At 37.9% G+C, this 27,933-nt stretch overlaps 1 protein-coding gene across 5 annotated transcripts; it reads right to left on the bottom strand.

Moving 5' to 3' along the window:
• Positions 1 to 102: 102 nt before the first annotated feature.
• On the bottom strand, positions 103 to 26,235 carry znf318 (zinc finger protein 318). Of its 5 annotated transcripts, none has more exons than XR_008838683.1 (13): positions 25,837 to 26,235; positions 22,850 to 22,968; positions 18,352 to 18,991; positions 14,906 to 16,139; positions 11,843 to 11,943; positions 11,565 to 11,664; positions 9,464 to 9,744; positions 5,533 to 5,727; positions 5,316 to 5,403; positions 4,439 to 4,557; positions 623 to 4,171; positions 506 to 531; positions 103 to 400 (listed from the first exon to the last, which is right to left on the bottom strand). XR_008838683.1 is itself a non-coding variant. In XM_056470336.1 (12 exons), exons 1-11 carry the CDS (start codon positions 26,026 to 26,028, stop codon positions 845 to 847), a joined length of 6,396 nt encoding a protein of 2,131 aa, XP_056326311.1. In that variant the 5' UTR covers positions 26,029 to 26,235; the 3' UTR covers positions 103 to 715; positions 831 to 844. The 5 variants fall into 5 exon arrangements, 2 of the variants coding, with proteins under 2 accessions (XP_056326311.1, XP_056326309.1); XR_008838682.1 differs by having other exon boundaries at positions 506 to 528; XR_008838681.1 differs by having other exon boundaries at positions 103 to 531.
• Positions 26,236 to 27,933: the final 1,698 nt, after the last annotated feature.

Genomic DNA, 27,933 nt, shown 5'->3' with positions numbered 1-27,933 from the left:
ATCAATTCCACTCATGTCAAGTTAAATCAATGTGTACACACAAGTTAAAAAGGATGCACAAGTCTAACAGCAGCAATAATGTTAATAAGAAGCAAAGCCAGAAAGGGTTGCTGTGATTTATTTGAGCTAGCACAGAACTTGTGCAGTTACACCAACTATCTGAAGATGCTAATGCAGCATGGTAGCAATATGAACATTAACACTTTTTTTTTTTCAATTGTTTGTTTTTCAGAAAAGAAAAAATAAATCTAGAAAGAAAAGCTACCAACACATAGTACAGTGTAAGTAAAAACTACAGAGACCAAGCCGGGTATTTTCTGGGCAGAATTGTGAATGCATATGTCCTTGAAGCATGAACGCCACGCCATTTGTCTTCTCTGAGCCTGGATCTTTCTGACTCCTGCATTAAAATATCTTCGGTGATTTAAGTGAAACGAATAGAGCAAATGGTTTTAGAGTCTGAAATGTTTGATACACATCATATTCGTTATATGTTTTACGTTACCTTTGGGGAAAAAGGAATGGTTTCTGCTGGAAACAAATAAGGAAACAAGGAGCTCAACACCAGGTGTTTTTGATAAAAAAAAAAGCAAAACTTTTACACATATTCATGGTTCATTACTTGAGGAAAGTTTTCAATCTCTTAGAGGGATTCCTTCCCCCGGCACCCACTTCAGAATGAATGCTTTTCAGTCCACGCTTTCACTGGCATTACCTGCCAAAAGGTTAAGAATAGACATGAAACATTCTAACCGGGTCAAGCAAATACAAAGAATACTTCAAAATCACGTATTTACATTCAGAGTTAACATGTACATCCCTAAACCTACTCTTGGAAGGTCCTTTACAAAGGCTCAAAACTGAATTCAAATGTGTCCAAGTTCAGTTGTTCAGTGAAAGAGCCGGGAAGGGGAGAGAATGCCATGGGCTCCTCTGAATCCAGAGGCAGTTCCTCATTATTTGTCTGCAGTAGTGTGTCCACACTATTAACTTCCATGTCAGTAACATCCCCCATAGTGATATCAATAGATTTAAAAGCTTGCTGATCATCAAGAACTTCTTTTGCATCGTTTTCATTCTGAATGCTAGGTTTTAAGATTGCCTCAAACGATTGTTCAACATTTAAGTCTTCGTTCTTGGGAGATTCTTCACCCTGAACCACTTCTGTGTCCTCGTTGTTAAAGGTTTTACTTTGGGCAACTTCTGAGTCCTCATTCACTGGAGAACTTTCACTCTCTGAACCATTTAAGTCTTCGTTCTTGGGAGATTCTTCACTGTGAGCCATTTCTGTGTCCTCGTTGTTAAGGGTATCACTTTGGGCAATTTCTGAGTCCTCATTCACTGGAGAATTTTCACTCTCTGAAGCATTTAAGTCTTCGTTCTTGGAAGATTCTTCACTCTGAGCCACTTCGGTGTCTCTGTTGTTAAGGGTATCACTTTGGGCAATTTCTGAGTCCTCATTCACTGGAGAATTTTCACTCTCTGAAGCATTTAAGTCTTCGTTCTTGAAAGATTCTTCACTCTGAGCCACTTTGATGTCCTCATCGTTAAGGGTTTCACTTTGCACAACTTCTGAGTCCTCATTCACTGGAGAATCATCACTCTCTGAAACCTTTAAGTCAACATTTTGGGAAGATTCATCACTCTGAACCACTTCTGAATCCTCATTACTGAGGGGTTCTTCACTTTGGGCAACTTCTGAATCCTCATTCATAGGAGAATCTTCACTCTCTGAAACCTTTAATTCAACATTTGGGGGAGATTCATCACTCTGAAGCACTTCTGAATCTTCATTGCTGAGGGGTGCTTCACTTTGGGCAACTTCTGAGTCCTCATTTGTGGGAGAATCTTCACTCTGTGAAACAGTTAAGTCCTCGTTTTTGGGAGATTCATCACTCTGAGCCATTTCTGAGTCCTCATTGCTGAGGCGTTCTTTGCTTTGGGCAATTTCTGGGTACTCGATGAAAGATTCTTTACTCTGTGTAACCTTAAGGTCTTCATTCTTGGGAGATTCTTTGCTCTGAATGTCTACATCCTCATTGAGAGGTTCTTTGCTCTGGGGAACTTCAGAGTAATCATTATTGGAAGATTCTTCACTCTTTATAACATTTAAGTCTTCGTTCTTGGGAGATTCTTTGCTTTGAGCAATCTTTGAGTACTCATTATCATCTTTCCTTTCAGCAACATTTGACTCCTTGTTCTTTAGAGATTCTTCATTTGCTGTAACTTGCGAGTGCCCATTAGAAGGGGGTACTTTGCCCTGGAAAATATCACAAACTTTTTTGTCTTTATTGTTTGAGTCTTTACAGGTTGAGCCACTGTACGAATGTGCAAATCCAGGGTCTTGTTTGTTGACAACTAGGGCACTAACAGAGGTTTTAACAGTGGTGCCTCCACTGTAGAAAATGTCAAATAAATCTTTTGCTTTTCCTGCTGCAAGTGTCTTTGGCTTCACCATTTTAGGGGGCTGGGCTCTGACATTAGATGGATGCTGAGGAGGAGGACGAAGGACTAAAGTTTGCTTCCGCTCCTGCTCAGGCACTCCAGGAGCGGCGACATCAGACTCGAGAGTGACAACACATTCAGGTTGAAGGACAGGTTTCAACTGGGCGGGTTTTACAATTTCTGGGGCTGCACTGAGAGTTGGAGCGGGAGATAGAACGGAAGGTGGAGCGGGAGATGGAACGAGAGGTGGAGCGGGAGACGGAGCAGAAGATGGAGCGGGAGACGGAGTGGAAGATGGAGCGGAAGGTGGAGTGGGAGATGGGGCGGAAGATGAAGTGGGAGACGGAGGTGGAGCAGGTTTGTTGAAGATCTCTACAGGGCTCTCAAGAAGCTTTGCCTGTTTTAATTGTACCTCTTCTCCACTAAATGCCTTGGAAATAAGGTCTGCTGACAATGCTGTGCCCTTCTGCGTTCCTGTTAAAGGGGCAGGAAGTTTTTCACTTAAAGCAGGTGGTGTTGGTTTATTCTGCACACCTGAAAAAGACTTCCTAATAACCATTGGAGATAGCGGAGGAGGTAAATTAGCATTACTTTTATTTTCGTTGAATGCCAGCCATTCACCTGAGGGGGGAATCACAGGCTTTCCTGTCAACTTGATTGCAATGGATTTTGCAGCAGCTACAGATTTGGAAAAAGGATCAAGCTCTTCCTCCTCTTTTTCTACTTCATCTTCCTTCAAGAACTGTGCCGCCATCCTCTCTGCCTCCTTCTCCAGTGCAGTCTTTTGTGGCTTTTTACGACTAAACTTTCCAAAGCCAGGCCGACCAGCAGCCTCCTCGTTCTTTTTGCGAAGTTTAGCTAACAAGGCAGGACTTGGGCCACATAAGATTTTAGGAGGCTCAATTGGTTTCTCTGGTTCGGTCTTGACATCTTTTACATTGGACATTCCTGCGCTTGCCTTGTCATCTCTGAAAAAACCACCCTTGCCCTTCTGATAAGGCGTTTTATCTTCCTTTTTATCAAACTTGCCGCTACTCTCTTGGTCCTCGTCCCACTTTGATTTAGGCCACTTCCCCCAGTTCTCCCCTTTGTATTTTGACTTCTCCTCTACCTCTCGAGTGTATTTGTATCTTTTATCCTCCTCTTTGTCATATCTTAGCTTCTCATCCTCCCTGCTATACCGGCCCCTATCGTCATCTTTTCTATATCTGTATCTGTCATCATCATCATCATCTCTGTATCGATGGTATTCATCATCATCATCATCGTCTCTGTTTCTGTAACGATCCTCTTCATACCTGGAACTCTCCCCTTCCTTCTTTCTGTACCTACGAGAGTATTCCTCTTCTTTCTTGTACCTGTTTCGCTCATCATCATCTTTTTTGTACCTAGATTTCTCTTCCTCTTCCTTCTTTATTCTGGCTCTCTCATCCTCCTCCTCCTTATATTTCAGTTTATCATACTCATCCTTTTTGTATTTCTCCTTGTGTTTACTGTCATTCTCTTTGATATCCCTGTAGTCCTCCTCCTTGCTGTATTCTGGTTTTGTGTCCATTACATTACTAGACAATTTTCTTTCTTTGTTGCATTTAGATTTTTTTATATCATCCTGATGATCATCATCTTCATGCTTTCGTTTGAGCACTGAACTCTTTTGGCTTTCTAAGCCAGCCTGACGGTCAAGTTTCCTCCTTTGCTCATAGAGTGGATTTTCATACAATTTTGCCTGTTGATTAAAACAAACAGATATTAGGCAATCACATCCGGTCAATAAAATTGTGGTTAGATTCAATTAAGACTTTTCGATCTCAAAATTGTGCTAGCTTTCGCAGTGTTCGATTAAAAGATCAGGGGAATACAATCACTGCCTACAGAAAGTGGACAAAACAAACCCATTTGAACGCAAATGTGAACGGTAATGAGTCTCCTTTGTCCACTTGTGATCAGATCGACAAAAATGCATCTTGATACCAGGTATGAACAGTTAAGTTACCTTGTATTTCTCATTGTGAGTATGGCAGGTGACGTGGGCTTCAGCACAAATGGGATCCCCAAAAAACTCTTCACATAACTGGCAGAAGAATCCCCTAACTGGGACCAAGAACTCAGAGCCTGAGAGAGGAATACAACAAAAGTTAATCACATTTATCTAAAATGTGTAATGATTTTTATGGCTGGCAATCTGCCCTTGCACTGTTCCAATGATGGGGCACACTATAAGAAAACTATAGCTCATGCTACTGCAATCAAGATGGCACCAATACTTGAACCAATAAGTGAATCATAAAGAATTTAACAAATCAGATTCTCCACTCCACAGATTTCATTTAATAGTTTCCACCTACACTACCTGACAAAAGTCTTGTCGATGAACCCAGTTGTAAGAGCAACAAGAAAGAACTTGACTTCTAGTTGATCATTTAAAAAAAAGTGGCAGAAGGTCAATTTTCCTGATGAATCATCTTTTGAATTGCATCCTAATCACCACAAATACTGTAGAAGACCTACGGGAACCCGCACGGAGCCAAGATTCTAACAGATATCAGTCAAGTTTGGTGAAGGAAAAATCATGGTTTGGGGTTACATTCAGTATAGGGGCTTAGTGTATAGTGTGCCAATTGGGACGTAGCTTTGGTGTCGGTTTATCAGGAAGTGACAAATTTGTTTGTTGACTCCCTGGATGGTGCTTTGGTTGCAAATGTTTTTTACACAATACAGTTTGCACTTTAATTGCCGTCTTTGGAAGAAAAACATGACTAACGATTCCAGTTCGATAACGGTGCTCACGTTGAAACAAATTTTCACCCTAGTGTAAAATAAAATAAAGGATTTTGCAGCTAAAAATGAAGTTTTCTGAATAAAAAGGTTACCTTTGGCTGGCTTTGAAGTCCTCTTTGCAGCTGGTCCTTTCTTTTCACTCTCTGTTTTTGCCCAAGGTCTGTCATACGGATCTAGAGTCTATGGGAGAGAAAAACAATTGATGACTAAAGCAAGCACAGATGCAGCTGGCAGAAATAAACAAATTAAGAAAAAAATCATATCCAATCCAAAAAAGTTAAATGATTAGATCTAAATTGGCACACGTACCTTCCTATGCGTTTTGCTGTGCAAATGCATGAAATAATCAAACATTGAACCACCGGTAACATTGCAGTTTTTACACCAGTGATTTCCCGCATCATAGTACTCGAACTGCTCTGCAGCAGTGTCCAGGGAATGGCTGCTCGACAGAGGAGACGTCTTCAGCTTTTCAGGAGAGGCTCTTGATTTTAAGGAGGCGACCTAGATTAGTTTAGGCAGTACAAAAAATGTGTAAGTAATAGTGATTAGTCAAACTAAGACAGAAAAATCTGATAAATACTTATTATTTACCCAAGTACCCAAGTTTAAATGCAACAAACATAACTCATATCCTAAAGACCAATCATTAAAGTTGTCATAGGAGCCTTACCTTTGCAAAACAGGCCATCTGTTTTCCAGCCGAGGAGACGCTACCATAGTTTTAAAAAGCCATTTTTAAAAGAGATCCAAAATGGCTTTTATGTCATACAACATTTGTTGAACTATCCAAACATGTATTGAGCGCAATTGCAATAAAAACAATGATAAGAAATACTAAATTTGATAATGCATTTTCATTGAGTTTGTTTTATCTGTATTTTTGAAAATCTAAAAAAAAAAATTGTCATAAAAAAAATGTATGTATTTGCAAAAAAAAACAAGATCGAAACTTATTAACATAAGCATTTCAATCAATAGTAGTTAGTGCTGTCAAACGAATAATCACAATTATTCGCATTCAAAATAAAACTTTGTTATTTTAACGTATATTCTTGTGTATTTAAAATAACAAAAACAAACTTTGCACAGTACACAGACACACCAAAAAAAAAATATATATAATAATAATAATAATAATAATAATAATAATAATAATAATAATAAGTAAATAAATATATATATATTTAATATAAAAATATATATATATTAAAAATAAAAAAATTATATATAAAATAAAATTAAATACAAGCTTTCATTCTAGATGCGAGTAGTCTTTTGACAGCACTAACATCAATTTAACATTGTAGTATATAGCCACTTTCCCAGCGATGGGTTGCAGCTGGAAGGGCATCCGCTGCGTAAAACATATGCTGGATAAGTTGGCGGTTCATTCCGCTGTGGCGACCCAATATTAATAAAGGGACTAAGCCGAAAAGAAAATGAATGAATGACTATAGAGAAATTTAGGTGGAAACAAAACAATGGTCTAATAATAATAATAATCAGCAATAATTATGGAAGCCTATGCTAAAAACAACAACCTTAAAATAGGGTGAGGGGTGTTCATACATCACAGAAGTTGAATTTAACCAGTATCAGAATTAGAATCTTCCAGATGCATTTAAACTCCAAACAGTTATAGGTCATTCCAGTCAGATTTTTCAGCAGGTGTAAAAAAAAAAAAAAACAAACAAAAAAAAACGTCTACCCTAAACACTATCAAAAATAACATTAATAATTACAAAATACATAATTTAAAAAGGTTATGTTTTCACCAGACACTAACATAACAGTAAAAAGAGTAAATATTACATTAGCATTACACACATGATCCATGTAAGCAATTGTATGATAATCCATCCTGGACCTAAACTGTGGCTTTTAAAAAGTGTTTCACCAAGTTAAGAAATCAAATCTTTAAAAAAAAATATATATATACAAATAAAATAAAAATCCTAACATACACATACATGCATACACACAAACACACACAATTAAATACATACATTTGAACTACATGATTATCTTAAGCAGGGGCGTAGCAACGGGCGGGGACGGGGGGGATCCGTCCCCCTCACTTTTAGAGACAGACCATTTAGAAACAGGTGATTAATAATTATATGAACATATGATCTCATACAGCCGTCCCCCACACTTTAAAAATGTCCGCTACGTCCCTGATCTTAAGTCAAAATGTGACATGAATTAGCTTTAATCTAGCACTCAGCATGGACATGCACAGGTCTTGTGCATCTGATCATAAAGAAAGTAAAGACGGTAAAATTAAATTGACCACTGGACTAAAAATAAATATCAACCAATCATGTTTCAGAAGCAGTCACAAAGACGAGTCACAAAGCTCTGAGCCGTGCACTGATATGAATGTGACTGAATATTATGGTTTATATTTTGGAAATATACTATATATTTTTCTTAATAGACTTAGAATTAATTCACAAATTATTTAAAATACTTAATCTAAACTACGCTTGAAATATATGATTAAGTATATTAATATTATAAGTGGCAGTTTAGTACACAAGTATTAGCGCTGGGACAATAAATCAATGTATTGTGATTCATAGATCATTTCTCTGTGGAATCAATTCTGAGCTTAGTTTATAACATCAGACGGCACTCTAGGCTATTTTTAACAGCAGACCGTGCTCTAGGCAAGTTTTTACAGCAACTGGGACTCTAGGCTAGTTTTAAACAGCAGACCATGCTCTAGGCTACTTTTTAACAGCAGACGGCGCTCTTGGCTAATTTTATCAGCAGACGGCGCTCTTGGCGAGTTTTTACAGCAACTGGCACTCTAGGCTAGTTTTAAACAGCAGATGGCGCTCTAGGCTAGTTTTTAACAGCAGGTGGCGCTCTAGGCTAGATTTTAATAGCAAACAGCACTCTAAGCTAGTGTTTAACAGTAGACGGTGTTGTAAGCTAGTGGTCAAAGGCAGACAACGCTCTAGGCTAGTTTTTAACAGCAGACAACGCTCTAGGTAATTTTTTTTTTAAAGCAGACAGCGCTCTAGGCTAGGGTTTGACAGCAGATGGTGCTCTAGTCTAGTGTTAGACAGCAGATGGTGCTCTAGGCTAGTTTTAAACAGCAGACGGCGCTCTAGGGTATATTTTAATAGCAGACGGCACTCTACGCTAGTTTTTAACAGCAGACGGCGCTCTTGGCTAGTTTTTAACAGCACACGTTCTCTAGGTTAGATTCTAATAGCAGACAGCGCTCTAGGCTATTGTTTACCAGCAGACGGTGTTGTAAGCTAGTGTTCAAAAGCAGACGACGCTCTGGGCTAGTTTTTAAAAGCAGGTGATGCTCTAGGCTAGTTTCTTAACAGCAGACGATGCTCTAGGCTAGTGTTTGACAGCAGATGGTGCTCTAGGCTAGTGTTAGACAGTAGATGGCACTCTAGACTAGTCTTTAAACAGCTGACGTGCTCTAGGCTATAGTTTAACAGCAGACGGTGCTCTAGGCTAGTTTTTAATCGCAAACAGAACTCTAAGCTAGTGTTTACCAGCAGACGGTGTTGTAAGCTAGTGTTCAAAAGCAGACGACGCTCTGGGCTAGTTTTTAAAAGCAGGTGATGCTCTAGGTTAGTTTCTTAACAGCAGACGATGCTCTAGGCTAGTTTCTTAACAGCAGACGTTGCTCTAGGCTAGTGTTTGACAGCAGACGATGCTCTAGGCTAGTGTTAGACAGTAGATGGCACTCTAGGCTAGTTTTTAACAGCAGATGGCACTCTAGGCTAGTGTTTAACAGCAGAAGGCGCTCTAGGCTAGTTTTTAACAGCAGATGGCGCTCTAGGCTAGTTTTTAACAGCAGATGGCACTTTAGGCTAGTTTTTAACAGCAGACAGCACTCTAGGCTAGTGTTTGACAGAGATGGCGCTCTAGGCTAGTTTAAAACAACAGACAGTGCTCTAGGTTAGTTTTTAAATGTAGAGAGCATAGAGTGCTTGTGCTTCCAGTCATGTACTATGTACTAAGTTGTCAAATGTATTCTTTCGCCACAGCTTTAATTCCACATGATTTGTAGTGCATACAGCGCCATCTTGTGGTAGAAACTAAGCTCAGAATCGATAGACAGAAAAATTGCAATGTTTTGAGAATTTCAGAATCGATGCAGAATCATTCCTTAATTTGCAATGCATCGATTTACTTTCCCAGCCCCATAGCCTATGATGATATGTAAATACCTGTGTTCCTGTAACAGAATGAGCAACTCTACCTTATTGTACGAGGTGTTGGTTTTGGCCACTGACTTCTCTGGGCTTCTGGCTGAATCTTTACTCTGCTGCTGACCATGGGTCACAGAGATCTTCGACTCTTTGTCTACACCGAGAATAAGCGCCACTTTAACCAGCTCTTCATGTTTTTGATCTGCCTCTTTCTGTTCAGTACGCAACTTAGAGATTTGCGCCATTGCATCCTCTTGGAGACGACCGAGCTCTACCAGCAGAGGGTCCTTGTGTCCATCTTTCTCCCTTCGTTTCTTCCGAAGAAGCTCCCCTGAAAGAAAAAAGCAAACTGTATAATACAGCAAACCCTTAAACTAGAGATGCACTATATATAATTTCAGCATCAATATGGTACTGTGATCATTCGCAATTAGTGGTGTAACAGATCACTAATCACACAGTTCAGATCACACAATGGTTTTTCAGTCACGGATCGGACCATTTTTCAAAGTAGCCAAAAAGGGGAGGAGACAAATGTAGAATAGAGAGGGGGCGGTGCTCAGTTATATCCGCGAATCGCTCTGTTATATCCGCGGCGCTCAGTTATATCACCAGTTAGTGGGCGGGGCCGCAGGTTTTAAATCTCCCGGGTTTGCGCGTGCAACTACTTGTGTTTCGTAGCCGCGTCATCACGAAACACCTAATGACTCGTTATCAAGACGACTCGTTTGAAGCACTATGAGTCGACTCTTTTATAGATGAATCAATAGTTTTAAACACTGTACACTTACAGATTTAAGCCTTAGCTGGATATTTCACTAACTTATTAAAAATAAAATGAAGACAATCAGCTGAATAAAAGATGACTGTTGAAAAACTCACCGTTACTACTTACTGTTGCTGATAATGCTAAATGTAGAAATCTCACAATAAAAATAAACATGGGTTGTACAAATTAGAGTCTCATTTTCAATAAATGATTCAGTTATTCACTCATAAAACCATGTTTTATTACTAGATGATCATTTTTGAAGAATCAGTGGCACATTTATGATGGCTATTTGTCACCACATTTTTGTGGCTAAATAATGTAATTGCTGCCTACAAATTTCATTTTTGAGCGTTGTTAAATCCATATGATGGTGACCAAGCTCTAGAGAAAAGTGAAACCACTTGTTTCAGGACAGGACACAGCAAATTCAGCTCTCCTTTGCTTTTTGTGGCTGTTCATCAAGACAACAAGGTTTGTTTGAGCACGGGGCGACCATGGCTCGTTACAATATCTATATAAAATGACGGTGTAATGTCTCGGCTGTGTATTTAAAAATGGCGCTTCCTTTGTTTTCATTCTCCTGCCTTGTGCACAAGCTAGTGATGCAGCTCTGTAAACCAATAGTGTTCAGCTGTGCATCTAGCTCTGCCTTTTGGTACACTTTTGTTGTGCCAGGTACCTAAAAAGTGGTACGGTACCGTTCCAACAGCAAAAACAGGCATTAAAACACACAGCATTATACTGTACCACACAGTGGAAACAGGCTATTATTCAGATACACTCCTATTCAGAATCATCCCAATCAATCTAAAGTAACAAATCCTTTTTAGATAGGCATTATCATATCATCCGGTGAAATTGTTTTCATATCGCTATATATATATATATATATATATATATATATATATATATATATATATATATATATATATATATATATATATATATATATATATATATATATATATATATATATATATATATATATAGATATATAGATATATATATATATATATATATATATATATATATATATATATATATATATATATAGATACACACATACATATACACATATACACATATACATATACACATATACATATATATATATATATATATATATATATATATATATGTGTGTGTGTGCGTGCGTGCGTGCGTATGTATGTGTATATATATATATATATATATATATATATATATATATATATATATATATATATATATATATATATATATATATATATATATATATATATATATATATATATATATATATATAAATTGTAGAATAACAAAATATCGCAATGTAAGATTTTTCCAATATCATGCAGCCCTACATTAACAACATTTCTATTACACTAGAAGAAACATACCTTGTTGCTTTCTCAATGTCTCCACATCCTTTAAGAGATTTTCTTTCCTCTTTTGTCGAACATCTCTTTCTATTCTTAGCTTTTCAAGCTCTTCTGTGACCTACGGCAGAATTGTTTTCCGAAAAAAAAAACACAGGAATAGGAATCTTAAAGACTTATATAATCATTATGACATACACAGTACTTAATATCCATCTCTATGCTTAAATTGTCAGATTTGTAGACAAAGCAACAATTATACATTATTTGCACACTCATAAAATATTTCCAGGGATTACCTTTTGTTTCTGACTGGCTGTATTTTTGTCTTCCATTTCTTTCCTCTGAAAGTGGTCACTAGTGATCGCTTTAGAAGCCACAGCATCCAATTTAGAAGGTGCTAAAATGATCATCAATCATGTTGGTTAATAGTGACGTGCAACGTCTAAAATCACCCAAACGTTTTCACGTTGTAAATCATTGCTTACTATAAAACAAATAGATTTTAAAGAATCTTTGCTTAAGGGGGTTAGCACTGTCTCCTCATAGCAAGAAGGTCGCTGTTATGAGTCTCAGCTAGGTCAGTTGGCATTTTTTGTGTGGAGTTTGCACTTTCTCCCCGTGTTGGTGTGGGTTTTCTCCGGGTGCTCCGGTTTCCCCCACAGTCCAAACACATGCAGTATAGGTGAATTGAATAAACTAAATAGGTCGTAGTGTATGAGTTTGTGTGTGAATGAGTGTGTATGTGTGTTTCCCAGTACTGGGTTGCAGCCAGAAGGGCATCCACTGCATAAAACATTTGCGGGAATAGTTGGTGGTTCATTCCGCTGTGGCAATCCCTGATAAATAAGGAACTAAGGCGAAAAAAAAATGAATGAATTTCATAAACTGCTGATTTGCCACTGTGTTCACATGCTCAACAGAAATGACTGTGATTGGCCGTGAAGCTCATCTGTTCATCGAACTCACCGCTGTTTACTGAGTGTAACCACAGATACAGGGACACTGGAGTGTTTTAAAGCCGCGAAGATCTGCTGGTCTGTTTACAAGCTGAGGTACGAGCGATCTGCTGATTAATCATGGCTTTAAAATGCTCCAGTGTCACAAAAATCAATTTATTGGCTGCACATCTATTAATTGTAAAGCTTTTTAAATATCTTTCATTTAGATATATTTATTCGACAGAAAAACAATTGAAAGTACTTTAAGCTATTTTAATAAAATGTTACTTACACAGCTTTTACTTTGTCATTTATGTTGAGTAAAACGAGACCTAATATTTAATGTCTTGCTGCATCACAGGGACATATCTGCTGCAAAATGTTGCATATTGGCTGAACTAAATTGGCTGGTTCTTCCTTTTCATTTGCTTGAAAGCCGAAATATTGCCAAAACTCTCAATACTTCAGTCTTAAAACACTGCAAACAGTTGGCAGGGAGAAAACCCCATTTAAAACACTCTTGTATCCATTATTGATTTCTTTAAGATTCAATGCACAATGAAGTAGTGAAATAAAGTATTAGAAAAAGTGAACACTGCAGTTGCGGTGGTTAGTTTTATTCCTCGTAGTTAGATAATCAAAATTGTGTTTAAAACGACTGCCTTGGGCTGGGCGATATGACAAAAATGCAATCTCGATAATTATTTTCCATATTGAACGATAACGATATATTTCAATACAAGTTGTTAATGCTTCCAAATTTAAGAGTATCTCCACCACAATGACTGAATCCACAAAAATTAAAGGGTCCATTAATTGGCATAACTTTTTCGGTCGATGAACTTTCGGTGGCAAAATATCTCTAATATTAACACACTTTTAGATTCCGATTAATGCACATTTCTGCTGTGTGAGATGCTCTTAGATTAATATGGAGTAATAAAGTGCAGAGCTTATTGTTACTGACAAATTTTATTGTGATTTGATATAATATCGTTTACCGGCCCAGCCCTATGACAGCCCTATGTGTGTTATAAGCAAACAATATGGGAGTTTAAAAATTATGAATCTGATAAATTATGAGAAACAAAAATCAAAAACTTGTTCATGCAAATTAATTTTATAAGCTAATGCACACATGAACTATTTTAAGGCCTGCCTATTGACCTTATGCTACAACACAGAAGAGCGCTCAGTTTTGTGATTGTTTTAGTACTTCTGATTCAGTTGCCTATGGGAGAAATGACTAGGAATACTAAATGGTCAAACTACTTGCTCTACAAACAACTGTTCACAACTATACATAAAAAGTAGACTAATATAATAAGAAAGGCAGCACGGTGGCACAGTGGGTGGCACGATTGCCTCACAGCAAGAAGAACGCTGGTTCGAGCCCTGGCTGGGTCAGTTGGCATTTCTGTGTGGAGTTTGCGTGTTCTCCTCGTGTTAGCGTGGGTTTCCTCTGGGCGTTCCGGTTTCCCCCGCAAGTCAAAAGACATGTGCTATAGGTGAACTGAGTAAGCTAATTAGTTTGTAGTGTATGTGTGTATGTCCTGGTCCTCCAGGTTGGAGGTTGACCATAGTTGAGCCAACAATGTGCGGCTAAATATCAACTTCGATATAAATGTCCTGGGAGTAAGTCAATAAGTTATTATAAATAGAAAAGATCCGTTTGCAGCATAATAAGCTGCTTTTAATGTCTAAAAATCAGTGGAAGTAAATGAGGCTGGAAATGTTGAGCCAAAAAGATTGCAAAGGCGGTGCCCGCTCATACATCAAGAATAATCTCAATAATATTTTGTTGCAAGGGCGTAGATTAGCCCTTGACATTGGTGGGGACATACATCCCTAGAGCGCATGCATTGAACAGCCCAAATTCTGTTTTGCGCTTTTAAAAACCTGAATAAAGTACTTAATAATATAAAATAATACCTTAACAATACAAATAACAATCACGTCACATGGCACAAAAGTCAATTTACAAGATTTTATTGCAGTCGGGCTTTGGGGAGGTATGAATGTAGAGAAAATTATAGAGGTGTGTGACGCAGTTTAACTGTTTAATCCCAATTATTGTTATTTATAATCATAGATGCCAAAATAGAAACTGAATTTGGATTAATTGCACAGGCTTGGTTAATAGTACTACGATAAACTTAAGGCGAACTTGACTTTGTGCACGTGTAGGTTGCTAAGGGTTGACGGAGCATTATTTTATTTTGAAGTCGATTAAATTATAGGTAGGGACATTTCAGTAATTGGTGGATATTGGTGGGGACACGTACCCTCCCGTCCATGCTAATTCTATGCCCTTGCTTTGTTGTACTGAATACCCCCATGCGAAGATTCTTTAAAATTCTCCAATAGCACACACAATTCAACTACTCCTGAATTAAATAATCAACTCTGAAGACCACTAACCTTTTTTATTGTCAGCTTTACTCTCACTTGTCGACGTTTTGATCGTTTTAATAAAAGGTCGCTCCATGTTAGGGAGGCTGTAGGGGTCCATTTGACTTGGAGGAGGTACTGGCATACCTGTAGGTGGGTACATTGGCCATCCCGGGGGCATGTAGGGAATGTAATTACCATATGCGCCGTAACCATGTGTACGGTAGTCAGGAGGCATTACCCCACGTGGGGGAGGTCCTGGGTAAGGGGGATGTGGCAAAACGCCAGGTCGGGAAGGATAACTCTGTGCAGGAGCCACAGTGGGTGTTGTAGGCCAGTTGCTTTCTGGGACAGCAGGCTGAGTGTCTTTCTTGCTCTGGCTATGTACATGTGGAGAAGCTTTTTTAGGAGAGACAGGTTTCTTCTTGCTGCGACTTGAGGTGTGATTTAAGCTGCCACTTCGGCTTCGGCTTCTACTTCTGCTTTGACTTTCGCTCTGACTGCGACTGGAGCTTCTGCTGCCGCTTCCACTACTGCTGCTGGAGCTTTTGCTTCGACTCCGGTGCTTTCTATCTGAATGCCGACGAACAGGTGTCTTTTTTGCAGGGATGCTGCCGTGGAGGCGTTCTTGCGTCCTTGCTGCCATCTTGCTTATTTCAGCCACACCGAGATCCAGGCCAATTGTTTTCAGCAAATCTTGTATCTTCTCATATTCCTCAACCTCCCTCCTCACCTTGACATCTTGCGGCCCAACTCCAGGTAGGAAATCATGTGGTTCTTCCTCAGCATGCACCTCAGGTGTGGCAGAGGAACGGCTTGGCACATTTTCTACAGTACGGCTAAAACTGTAAGGTGTAGTGCCATGCTCTTTTGTATCTGGATAGCTGGAATCAGTTGCAATCTCCTTATCCGGTTTCACCTCATCCGCCTCCAATTCATCTCCGTAGAGAAACTTCTCCTCATCTTCAATTTCTGTAAGACTCTTTTTTGGATTGTGTTGTTGTGCTACCTCGGCTATCATTCCAAGGAACTCTGTGAGGTCTGAGGTCTGCCTTCCCTTCTCGTGTGCAGGGAACAAATCACCTAGGTCCTCTCGGGATGGATGGATCTTGCTAATCAGCTCTTCCAGAACATTGCCATCAGAGCTTTTGCCCAGCATGGAAGACAATACGCTTGGATCCATGGTTTTGGAAAGTGCACAGAGAAGCTGTTCAGCCTCGTGGGAAAGACCCCCATCTGAATTTCCTCGAGGGGAATCGCTATTCTGAAAAATGCAAGTTAGACATGTTTTAGACAAACCTGCGTCATAATTAAAACTTTCAAAGAATAATACTAACTAAGGATGTACTCACACTAGGCCATGTTTGCATAGTGTGATTGTTTCATACTGTGCCTAGGGGAAGTTTGTTGAATATTTTCAATTATATAAGTCTAATAAGGTTTAAAATAAAAATTTTAAAAAATTCCTCCATGACCAAAGCATGATTCAAACACAAATTGCTAAGTTGGTAGTAGGCAGTAAAATGCTTTTAAGTAAAATATTTTAAAGGGGTGGTCCAGTACTATATAATATTTTATACTTGAGATGATGTGTAATGTAGCTGTGTGAACATAAACAGCATTTCTGAATGAAATATGCTCAAAGTTCAATGCAAATAGACATCAGCTTCTACAGAGTTAGCTTACCAAAGCCTACAGCGAATGAAGTTTGGGGCTAGTAAGTTTACACAAGCTGCCAGGTATGTGCATTCACCACGTGCACACACCCTGCAAAACGAAGGGGCGTGGTCAGAAGCGCTCTAATGTTGTAGCAGAGAAAGCTAAAATGGCGTCCAAATGCTGCTATTTCCACAGAGCTTCTTCCGTTTCTATATTTGGGCTTCCAAAGGACACAACACAAAGACAGAAGTGCTTACAGTTTAACTTAATTATGTTCCAGAGAATTAAGGACAGCTTCCAGAATCTCTCCCAGTTCAGTGCTGGATTCGGCTGAAAACTTCTACAACCGACAAAGCTGTGGATTGTAAGCCACAACCTGTAAGTGTTTTTATTTGTTGAAACTGATCAACTACTTGCACATTTTCTAGTGTTAACGGTATGTCGTAGCGAGAAAGTAAACAAGAATGTAAACAATGGGAAACACTGCTTGGCACCACTAACAATTTAGCTACAAATTCATATTTATCCGTCAAACAGCTGTAAACACCCACAATAATCAGCAGCGCTGCAGTGCGTCTCTCTATGCGGACGCTTTCCATGCGTTCTACATCTCAAATCACAAACTCGCAAAAGATATGTGAACGTTTCATATTACTTACACATGTTTATAACCCAAATATACATGAAAGACACTTGTCAGATTTTATTGTAGAGAGCAGGCATGCAGTTCAGCTGTGTGCTCTTTATTTTTCTGTCTGACTCAGTAAACTTTATGAACTCTGCTGTATAAAAATGTCGTAGTGTGACATAGCAAGTTAAGAAAAACAGCTCTTAATATTTTACAAACAGTGTATATAAGCAATTTATCTTCATTGTTGGACACTTACAGTTGAAGTCAGAATTATTAGCCCCCTTTAGCCGCCTCCTTTTTTAAATATTTCCCAAATAATGTTTAACAGAGCAAGGAAATTTTCACAGTATGTCTGATAATATTTTTTCTTCTGAAGAAAGTCTTATTTGCTTTATTTTAGGTAGAATAAAAGCAGTTTTCAATTTTTTAAAAACCATTTTAAGCTCAATATTATTAGCCCCTTTAAGCTATATATTTTTTTAGACTGTCTACAGAACAAACCATCGTTATACAATAACTTGCTTAATTCCCTAACTTGCCTAGTTAACCTAATTAACCTAGTTAAGCTTTTAAATGTCACTTTAAGCTGTATAGAAGTGTCTTGATAAATATCTAGTCTAATATTATTTACTGTCATCATTGCAAAGATAAAATAAATCAGTTATTAGAAATGAGTTATTAAAACTATTATGTTTAGAAATGTGTTGAAAAAAAAACTCTCTGTTAAACAGAAATTAAAGGAAAAAAATAAACAGGGGGGCTAATAATTCTGACTTCAACTGTATCTTCATAGACATTTTTTTATTTGTGAAATTATGAATACTCTTTCTCTGACAATTTTCAATAAATAGGGTGTCGCACCAAAGCTCAGGAAAAAACTTTGTTTTTTGAATGTTAAATATAAGACAAAAACTTAATATGTGCAGGTCATGAGCTTTGGTCACAAATTTGATGCTCTCTCCTGGCTGCCGTTCTCAGTCTCACAATTTTTTTTCCTTTTTCTTTAAGTCTTGATAACACCATCGTGTAGTTTTTCTTTGATTATTTCAGCAAATATTCATTGCACTCTAAATTTACCCAACTATGACGATTTCCGCCACTAAAAAAGCAGGAAATGTAAAATGGGTCAATAACCTCTTCTATACCCTAACTGCTTTATATTCAAGACATATTGAGAGGAGGTTACCTGCATTAGCATTGGAGAATCAGTCTCGGAGGAATCCACTCTTTTCTTCAAAATGGACTTTGCAGGCTTTACAAGCATATCCTGAATCTCTTTACGTCGTCGAGCTTTCTCCAGCTCGCTGAAGTCCTCCTGCTCACTCTTAAATTTACCCGATTTGCTTCTCCGGCTGACACTGCTGTGGCGACTCCTGCTGGAGCCACTGCTGCTAGTGCTACTGCTGCGACTCCGAGCACGACTCCTTCCTCTGCTTCTCCCCCGGCTACGACTCCTTTCTCTGCTGCGGCTGCGTGGCCGACTCTTGCTCCTCGCCCTGCTCCTGGCCCTACTTTTATCCCGACTGCGACTTCTGCTTCGACTTCTGCTGTAGCTCCTCCCGCGGGGTCTGCTCTTGCTTCGGCCTCGGCTTTTCGCACGTTCAGGACTCCTGCCACGACTTCTTCCACGACTATAGCTTCGACTCCTGCTCCGGCTGCGTGGTCGGCTTTTGCTGCGTCCATAGCCGGGACTGCGACTCCGTCCTCTGCTCCGGCCACGACTAACACTGCGCCTCTTTGAACCCTTATCACCCTGTTCATCATAGCTTGACCTCCGTGGAGAGTAATAGGACTTTTTATACTGGGAGTCTCCTGCAGCGTAATCCCTGTGAACAGAAATCACAACATCAAAAAGCAGCCAAGAAAGAGAGCAAAGAGTGACATTTACTTGGACATCAGTGATCTAATTATTTGCCCTAAAGCAGGGGTCACCAATCTCAGTCCTGGAGGGCCGGTGTCCCTGCAGGGTTTAGCTCCAACTTGCCTCAACACACCTGCTTGATCGTTTCAAGAATACCTAGTAAGACCTTGATTAGCTTGTTCAGGTGTGTTTGATTAGGGTTGGAGCTAAAATCTGCAGGACACCGGCCCTCCAGGAACAAGTTTGGTGACCCCTGCCCTAAAGGTTCAAGACACCCTCGAGTACTTTATTGAGACTTTAAGGTTTACATGAGTTGAATTTTCCTTTCATGATCGCGTTTTGCATGTTATAGCACATTGTTCGAGTAACGTCATCACGTCACCATTGGACGCTAGTTTCATCCAGTGTTTAACGCAACACCAGTTCATGTTTGTCATGGCACTATGTGATTTTGGGGGCTTTGCTTTTTAAAGTTCAACAGCAGTTCATTTCTGACACAATATGTGCAAACAGACGAAGGCGGATATAAATTCTCAAGCAACAGCTCACTTCTGCCATTTTATTCCCTAACTTTTCATTCATGCCCCTGTGACAAACTCAGAGGTACTTCATAATGTCCATTTCTTCCAGCTTGCACCAAACACATGCTCTCTTGCTTAAAGCCATTCTCATTTGTTTGTCCTCTAAAGCTTGACACTGCCAAGTAGGGCAGCACGATTAATCGAAAAAAGATCGCGATCTCTATTCGACCCTACACACGATCTTAATTAAGCTTCTCTACGATTCAGCCAATTATATTTTCAAGGTCAGGAGAGAAGCAAGGCAGTCGCACAAATCTTCACAGCAACATTGACACCTTAAAAGTGTCACACACTGTATTTATAAGGAATAATTCACCCAAAAATGTCATTTCTGTCTTCATGTAATGATGTATTCACTGTCGCAAAATCACACGTGAGCTGAGGCACAGTTTGTTTACTACCGAGAGCACGTGCATGCAAGCTTGATGCTTTCTTTTGTGAACAGAACCTGCATAGGCTGTGAATAACAGGTAATGAAGTTGTAAATAACGTTCAGTTTGTTGCAGAGAGCGATCGTTTGAGGGCCGTGCGGCAAGTATGATTCTCATGTGTGTGTGTTTTTTTCTTCTCACAGTGAAAGCAGCCATGAGCCGTACCCGGAAGTGAAAGTGAAACCAGTGCGCACATTTAAATGATCATATCGCATTTTACAGTTTTGATTACGACAAACATTTGATATATTTTTTCTTTCATAGCGAACACAGTGTTGTGGATGAAAATAAATGTTTACTGTGTCAGTATAACAACCCTAGCCTATATATAATGGAAATATAATGGTCTAATAGTGTCGTCAATGACAAATGACAAGCACATGTCTTAAACATAATAAATCAACTTTATAATTATGAACAGTTATATTCTGATGTCATCATTTTACTATGAATTAACAAACAGGACATATTGAAAATCTGTTCAAGTCCACCATAATGACCATACGAAATTTTGCATTTTAAGCAACAGTATACCTACACATAGGCCTAATATTATTATTGTTGTTTTACCATATGTTTGAAAATTAACAATAATAATAGGCTAATCATATTAACCTTTATTTTACATTTACAGAATCGTGAGAAAATCGTGATCTTGATTTGAAGCAAAAAAAAAAAATCGTGATTCACATTTTTGCCAGAATCGTGCAGCCATACTGCCAAGTGTGTGTCCTGTTGCAAAATGTAGTGAAAAGTCCTACATGTCCTAATAGTTTAAGGTGTTTACACGTCTGTCCTGCACTTCAATAATGCCACAAAATAGGCATACTCCACATGTCTTAATTTGATTTCTGTTTAGTTCGATTAGGAGTCAAATTAAGCTCATCAAAAATCGCTCTTTACATGGTAGACTCTTAATCAGAGTATTGCCTTCATTGTATTAAAATCTGAGTATTGGTATCCATGTAAACATACTCAAAGTCATATGAAGGGACAAATATTTCCATAGTAGATAATAGCTTCAAGCGCTATGGTATTAAATAATGTGAAAGCCTCATCCCTCAAACGCCCCAGTATACTTCGAATGAAATTGAAGAACAAACGAAATTACGTCATTTTGAATTCGTTCCTACAGTTCAAAACAACATGATTACAGAATTGTTGTGTGTTCACCTATTTGTATGTGCAATTGGTTTGTATCTCATATTCGCAGAGGTCAGACATGAGAACAGCAGAATATCCACACCCTCTTGTGGCAAATTAAGAGTTTTTTTTAAACACTGTTTCATTCATTTTTTTTTTATCTGTGGCAAATAAAAGCAATGTAAGGATGTAGTGTACCAAAGTGGTCCCCAATCCCCAGTCCTCGCAAGAAATCATTACTTCTTTCCTTTTTATTTATTATCGGAGTCTGAACGATCTTTTATTTTGAAAAATGACCGTATTCTCCTGGTTATACCTCGTCATTTGTGCGCAAAATTTAACCCAGAAGCAGCAAAACGAGTAAAGCTGCCTCTTCACTGCACACGACATTTGGACACCAGTGTCGAAATACGCCCTCTTATGGCAATCGCACAGAATTTTCAGTGTTGTCGTGCACCATGGGAGAGAAGCTGATTCTTGTGGTTTCCGAAATAAAGTAGTGCAAAAAGAGCCTTTATTTCCTTGCTTCACCATGGTTGAATGAATGATTGAATACTAGAAATTCACAGACCTCAAAAAAGTTTGGAGGGAATGTGGAGACAGCAATAAAAATCTTTTTTTTTATTATTATTACTCATCTATGAATAGAATTTTTTTTTCAGACTTTATTCTGATTAAAAAAAATAACGAAAAAAACTATTTCTCATCTCGCGCACACGGACCTGCTTGGACAACACTGGAATACGTCACATCCGGTCGGCTGGTCAAATACGCTCTAGTCGCAGAAGTTTAAATATTTCAACCTATCCGCAGCTCAAATCAGATCCGAATTTTCCGTGAATGGAGATGATCGGAACTCCACGCAGCTCCCGGACTACTCTCCATTGGAAATTAATGACTTCCGGTCTGTCGCTTGTCGTATGCAGTGGAAAGGCGGCTTAAGAAACAGACGTCTTTGGAAAGTTTTGGAAACCCAAGAAACTGCCAAAGAATGCATTCACAACCCATTTGTCAACAAATCGGGTCAATCCAGCATGTCTGTGCAAGAAAAAGATCAACTGCTGGAGATCACAAACGACTAGGTGCCTTTCACATATTGCGTCTTTTCCATGTGCAATTTCGTTATTTCCAATGCAGGCGCACAGCTTGGGCGCGCATATTGGCATTTGGAAATTTACTGTAAAACCCAACAGTCAACTTTATTAAACGAAATGAGTGTAGACAACTCAAAATTACTGAAAGTTAATTTCACTCATTTGAAAAGAGTTTTGAACTCAATGTTGAAGGTAATGAGTTAATTAAATACCTCATTACTTCAACTAAAATGGAGTAAGTTCACAGTACTCACATAGACTCGTTTTTTTAACTCAAATGGTTTGCAGCAATCGGTTTCCTCAAACGGTTTGAGTTGCCTTATTGGGTTTTACAGTACTCAGTTGATTTGAGTTCTCTTTATTTATCGGGTTTTACCATGCTCGTATTGCCTCGTTTACTCAAATGGATTACGTTCACAGTACTCATTAGGATTTGTTTTTGAACTTAAATGGTTTGAGTTACTTTAACTTTTTGGGTTTTACAGTGTAGTTGAAAGTAATTTAACATGCATAACTATTAACTGTACCTTTAGGAGTCAATGTATTGTTCAATCACACAAGGTGAACATCTTACCTGACATAGGGAGCATCTGTTCCTTTAAAGCTTGATGGACTGTTCAACTCATTGCCCACAGTTATGACCAGACTGTGATCAACAGGGAGACCACCACGAGGAGGTGATGGGCTGTACCTCTGTATGGAAACAAAAAACAAATAATTGCAATAATTAGGGCTGCACAATATTGGAAAAATCTAACATTGCCATATTTTATTATTTGCGATATATATATATATATATATATATATATATATATATATATATATATATATATATATATATATATATATATATATATATATATATATATATATATATATAAAACGATATGAACGCAATTTCACCAGATGACCTAATATCTGTATTTGAAAAGAAATTATAATGTTAGATCTATTGGGATGATTCTGCAGTGGAAGTTCATCTCCATAAAATCTATTAAACAATCTAGAATGTTTTTGGGTTTCCTCAACACGTTTTCGTTGTGGTCTGTGCTATTTGCAGCGCATTTCTCTACTTGCAAGTGAGTATTTTCATGCACATGTTTAGTCAGAGATTGATGAATAAATGTTTACTATTTGCATCTTTATAAAAACCAATAAGCAATCTATAAACTTTTTGGGGTCCCCCAACAAGTTTTCATTATGGTCTGTGCTATTTGCAATGCATTTCTATATTTTCATGTGTTGTGAGTATTTTCATGCATAATCTATAAATACAATCAAGAAACAGATACAAGTCCTACCCTAAATGAGTGGATGGAAATTACAATGGAAATGTATAAAATGGAACAAATTACCGCATTTGTAAATCAGAAAATGGAACAATTTATTTCAATCTGGGAAAAATGGACCAACTATGCAACATCCCATAATCCTGGACTTTTCGATTAACTTAAAATTGGAAGGATCACTCCCTACATGTACATAGTTGTGTTGCTGATGTGTATGCATATGTTATTTTACTGGTTTATTTATTTACTTTTACTTAATTGCCCCCCCCCCCTTTTTTTTCCTTCTATTTTATTTATTTAAATTATTACTCATTATTATTTATTTCTATATTGTGTATAACATTAGTGTACGTGCGCACAAAAGGAAAGCATATACTGCTGAAAGAGAAAGTGGATGTTTAGAATTTGTGCTTATATTTGTGAGTGTATACAGATGTGTGACCTCTGACATGTACCTGGTGTAATTGTAAAACTTTTTGAGAAAATAAAAAAGATAATTAAAAAAAAAAAAGAAACAGATACAATTGAAATAATGTGTTTAATCGTTTCCTGAGTTTACAGGTGCTTTCACATCTGTGGTTTGGTTCATTTGGTCCGGACCAAGGGCAACAACTGATATATTGTAGCATTTTTCTGCCGTTTTTGGGTTTTTGGCTTTTGGCTGCAAAACAATATTTTAATGTATTGTGACTAGGCATGGGCCTGTATTTGATTCTGACAATATGATAACCTTGGATAAAAATATCACGTTATCGCGATTACTGCTGTAAAATATATTCCTTTTAAATGTCTGGGTAAAATACACATCCTTGTTTCCGCTTTGGACACAATATATTTGATTTTGAGAAACATTTAAAATATTTTGGAGAAGTAAACATGTCAGGCTGAATAATGAAAATAAATCATTGACTTCTGCTGTCTTCATTTGTTTTAAAACCACAGATTTCTTTACCATTTAAAATGTCATGTTTGGATATTTTCTGCTGGAGATTCTGTATTCCTAAAAAAAAAATTATAATAAATAAATAATAAAAAAGATCTTACACATACCTTAGAAAAGGTACAGCAGAATATTAATGCTTGATGCTTGCTTGATTATGCTAAATGACTAAATGTAAATGTAAATATTAAGGTGGTTTTAAAACCTTGAGTTTTCCAAAACACGGCATACCTTGAAAATGTTTATCGTCCCATGCCTAATTTTGACACAGTCATCATCTGGAAATATTAGTCCAAAAAGACACAGTACTTTTTACGGTTGAGTCTGTACTACTTCGGATCATAATCTCACCACAAACAAACTGCTCAAGGGTTTATTTGAAAGCATACCGAGACCACCTCTTTAAGGAGGTCTCAGTACGCTTTTGTGGTCCGCTTTTGGTGCGCACTCGAGTGGGATAGCTACATTCACACCTGCCCAAACGAACCACATCAAGAAGGAAAACGAGCTCAAGTGCAATTCGACTGAACTAAATAAGACCCTTACAGTATTCAAGTAACTTAATGATAAAAATAATTCAATAAATTTATTGTAGTTAATTTCACAAATGATGCAATTTCTTACACCTGAATGCTTTTCAAATCATTATACAATCACAGACATCAAAACACATGGAAATGATAAATTCTAATACTGCGATACGACTATTCCGAATGATCACACTGTGATATCAATGCTGAAACAATATATTGTGCAGCCCTAATAACAATACTACTAATAATAATACTTATAAATAATTTATTTATTATATATATATATATATATATATATATATATATATATATATATATATATATATATATATATATATATATATATATATATATATATTAAATCATTTAGTGGATATAACTATTAAATCAATTTTAATCTCTGACTAACTACTAAAATGAAGTGTAAATACTCCAGATTTTCTAGAGTACACTAATGACATCAGATGGTAATTCAATACTATGTATACAACATACGCTATTACATTTATACGGCACTCTGAAGAACAATATAGCATTAGGTCTAAACAATTGAGAATAAACAATGCTCCTTTCATCAGTTCACGTAAAGTTGGAAGGTAATTGTCAAAGTTATGAATATTAATTTAAGGCCATGCTCACGTACGACGGTATTTACATTAAATTGGCTTAAACTACATCGTGCTAACTTGAAGTTAATGCGACAAACGAGGTGCCACCAGTCATACAGTAAGTGTTGTGAGTATAAACACACTGTGCATTACATGTAAGGCTATAACGCAGTGTTTTGTTTACTCCATACCCCATAGCCTCTCTGCGGTCGTCCGCCTCTGTATTCATCTGCTGGGTCCGGCGGAGAGTATCTCCTCCGCGGGGACGGCCGACGGTAAGGGTCTCGGTCCGGGGGATGGCCCGGTCCAGGACGCGGCCCGAAACCACGAGACGGCGGGGGATGGCGATAACCGCCTCTGTGCGGCCTAGTACCGCGAAACATGTCGACGCTTTTCCGCTGTTTCTGCGTCCGCGTCGAGTCCTTATTATCCTGGGAACGGGACAGCGATTATCCCTGCAACAGGTCAATGCACATCCAAAACAATTTATAGTGCAGAGATGCGGTATGAATGACGGCGTATTTATTCATCACACACGAACAAGTCTTTCTGTGGTCGCTTCCTGTGCCGCCATTGGCCCGCATTCAGAGGATGTGACGTCCCGTCTGGATCCTTCAATCAAACGCAGCAAAATTTTGTTTATAAAATAAAATCAAACTGTCAAATAAAATAGAAATTATTATTTAAGGATTATTATAAGATCGAATTAATTTTAAAAATAATATTAATTATTAACTCACCTAAAATCCAGCTCGCTTTTATTATTCTCGTAGTGTATGATTGCAGAATAATGTGCTATGAAGCAGGGTACTTTGTGGGAAATTGTTTAGTTTAAAATGATCAAAAACCTTAGATGGAGGAATTTGGAAGCAGGACTTTTAACTCATACACAGTTATCAAAGAGTTTAGAATAATTTTGATGATTACTATTATTATTAGGCGGTTGTATGCTCTTTGGTTATATCTGGAAGCAGGACTTTTACCTCATACACAGTTATATCTGGAAGCAGGACTTTTACCTCATACACAGTTATATCTGGAAGCAGGACTTTTAACTCATACACAGTTATATCTGGAAACAGGACTTTTAACTCATAGACAGTTATATCTGGAAGCAGGACTTTTACCTCATACGCACACACATTAAAGCAGGGCAGCTGGTCGAACTGTAGGTGAAACTATGCATCTAATTTGACTTTACTTTTAGGATATACACCTATTTTACAAGACAAGTGCTTTGTGAACACTTACCATGTCTATCAGCCTAGATTAATCGCATTCACAATGGTATAATCCATTATAGGGTGGTCTAATGCAGTGTTTCTCAACCACGTTCCAGGAAGATCACCAGCTCTGCACATTTTCCCTGTCTCCTTAACCAAACACACCTGATTCAGATTATCAGCTCATTAGCAGAGACTGAAACACCTGTAATGGGTGTGACAGACAAAGGAGACATCCAAAACTTGCAGTGCTGGTGATCCTCCAGGAACGTGGTTGAGAAACACTTAACTAAAGTATGTTTATATCATCAATTATTTAATTAGTAATATTAGTATTTAAGATACAGATCAAACATACTATTTAGAGGGCTGACCCCCCATACATGCTGTTTTCATGTCCTTCAGGGGGGATCAAGCTTTAATTGGGGGGGTCAATCCCCCCTGTAATTCACACCCTGCATTAAAGTAATCTTGAAGCAGTGTGTTTAGGTTAATAGTATTTCACAAAAGCGTGCACTGTAATGGTTATAGTGCTTGTTAATTTACTGTTAATACTGTGTATAGGATAAAGATAGATACCAGTTTAAAATAGTTAATAGCTATTTTTAAAGACTTTAACTTTGTATACGTGATGATGATGATGATAATATGTTCATTTATTTTCTTTTCGGCTTAGTCCCTTTATTAATCTGGGGTCACCACAGCGGAATGAACCGCCAACTTATTTAGCATATGTTTTACGCTTGTCCTTCCAGCTGCAACCCATCACTGGGAAACATTGATACACACTCATTCACACATACACTACGGACAATTCAGCTCACTCATTTCACCTATAGTGTTTAATACAAATAGCCTAGATTGTTACGTAATAAATTATATTAACCATATAAGGAAGGCGTTTTTACCCAAATTTAAGTGTTATAAAAATAATATATTTTCCCACTTTTATGTGGACAGAAATGAGAAAATGAGAGTCTGGTGGGAGATTTTGACTTTGGTCTAAAGCTCTGAATCCCACTTTACCATCAAGCATGCATCTCAAAGGAAATGCAGGTAAAGATT

Source organism: Danio aesculapii, chromosome 13, assembly GCF_903798145.1.
Source record: "Danio aesculapii chromosome 13, fDanAes4.1, whole genome shotgun sequence".
NCBI lineage: Eukaryota > Metazoa > Chordata > Actinopteri > Cypriniformes > Danionidae > Danio > Danio aesculapii.
This window is presented reverse-complemented; position numbering and strand designations above follow the sequence as displayed.

Bases quoted from the DNA above. Each gene is read 5' to 3' on its own strand.
- znf318 (XM_056470334.1), bottom strand. From the start codon at position 26,028: ATGTTTCGCGGTACTAGGCCGCACAGAGGCGGTTATCGCCATCCCCCG. The intron at 11,944-14,905 runs GTTAGTGGTCTT...TGATCATTTTAG, and splicing joins TAAAGCTGACAATAAAAAAG to CACCTTCTAAATTGGATGCT. The intron at 5,404-5,532 runs GTACGTGTGCCA...TCTCTCCCATAG, and splicing joins ACAGCAAAACGCATAGGAAG to ACTCTAGATCCGTATGACAG.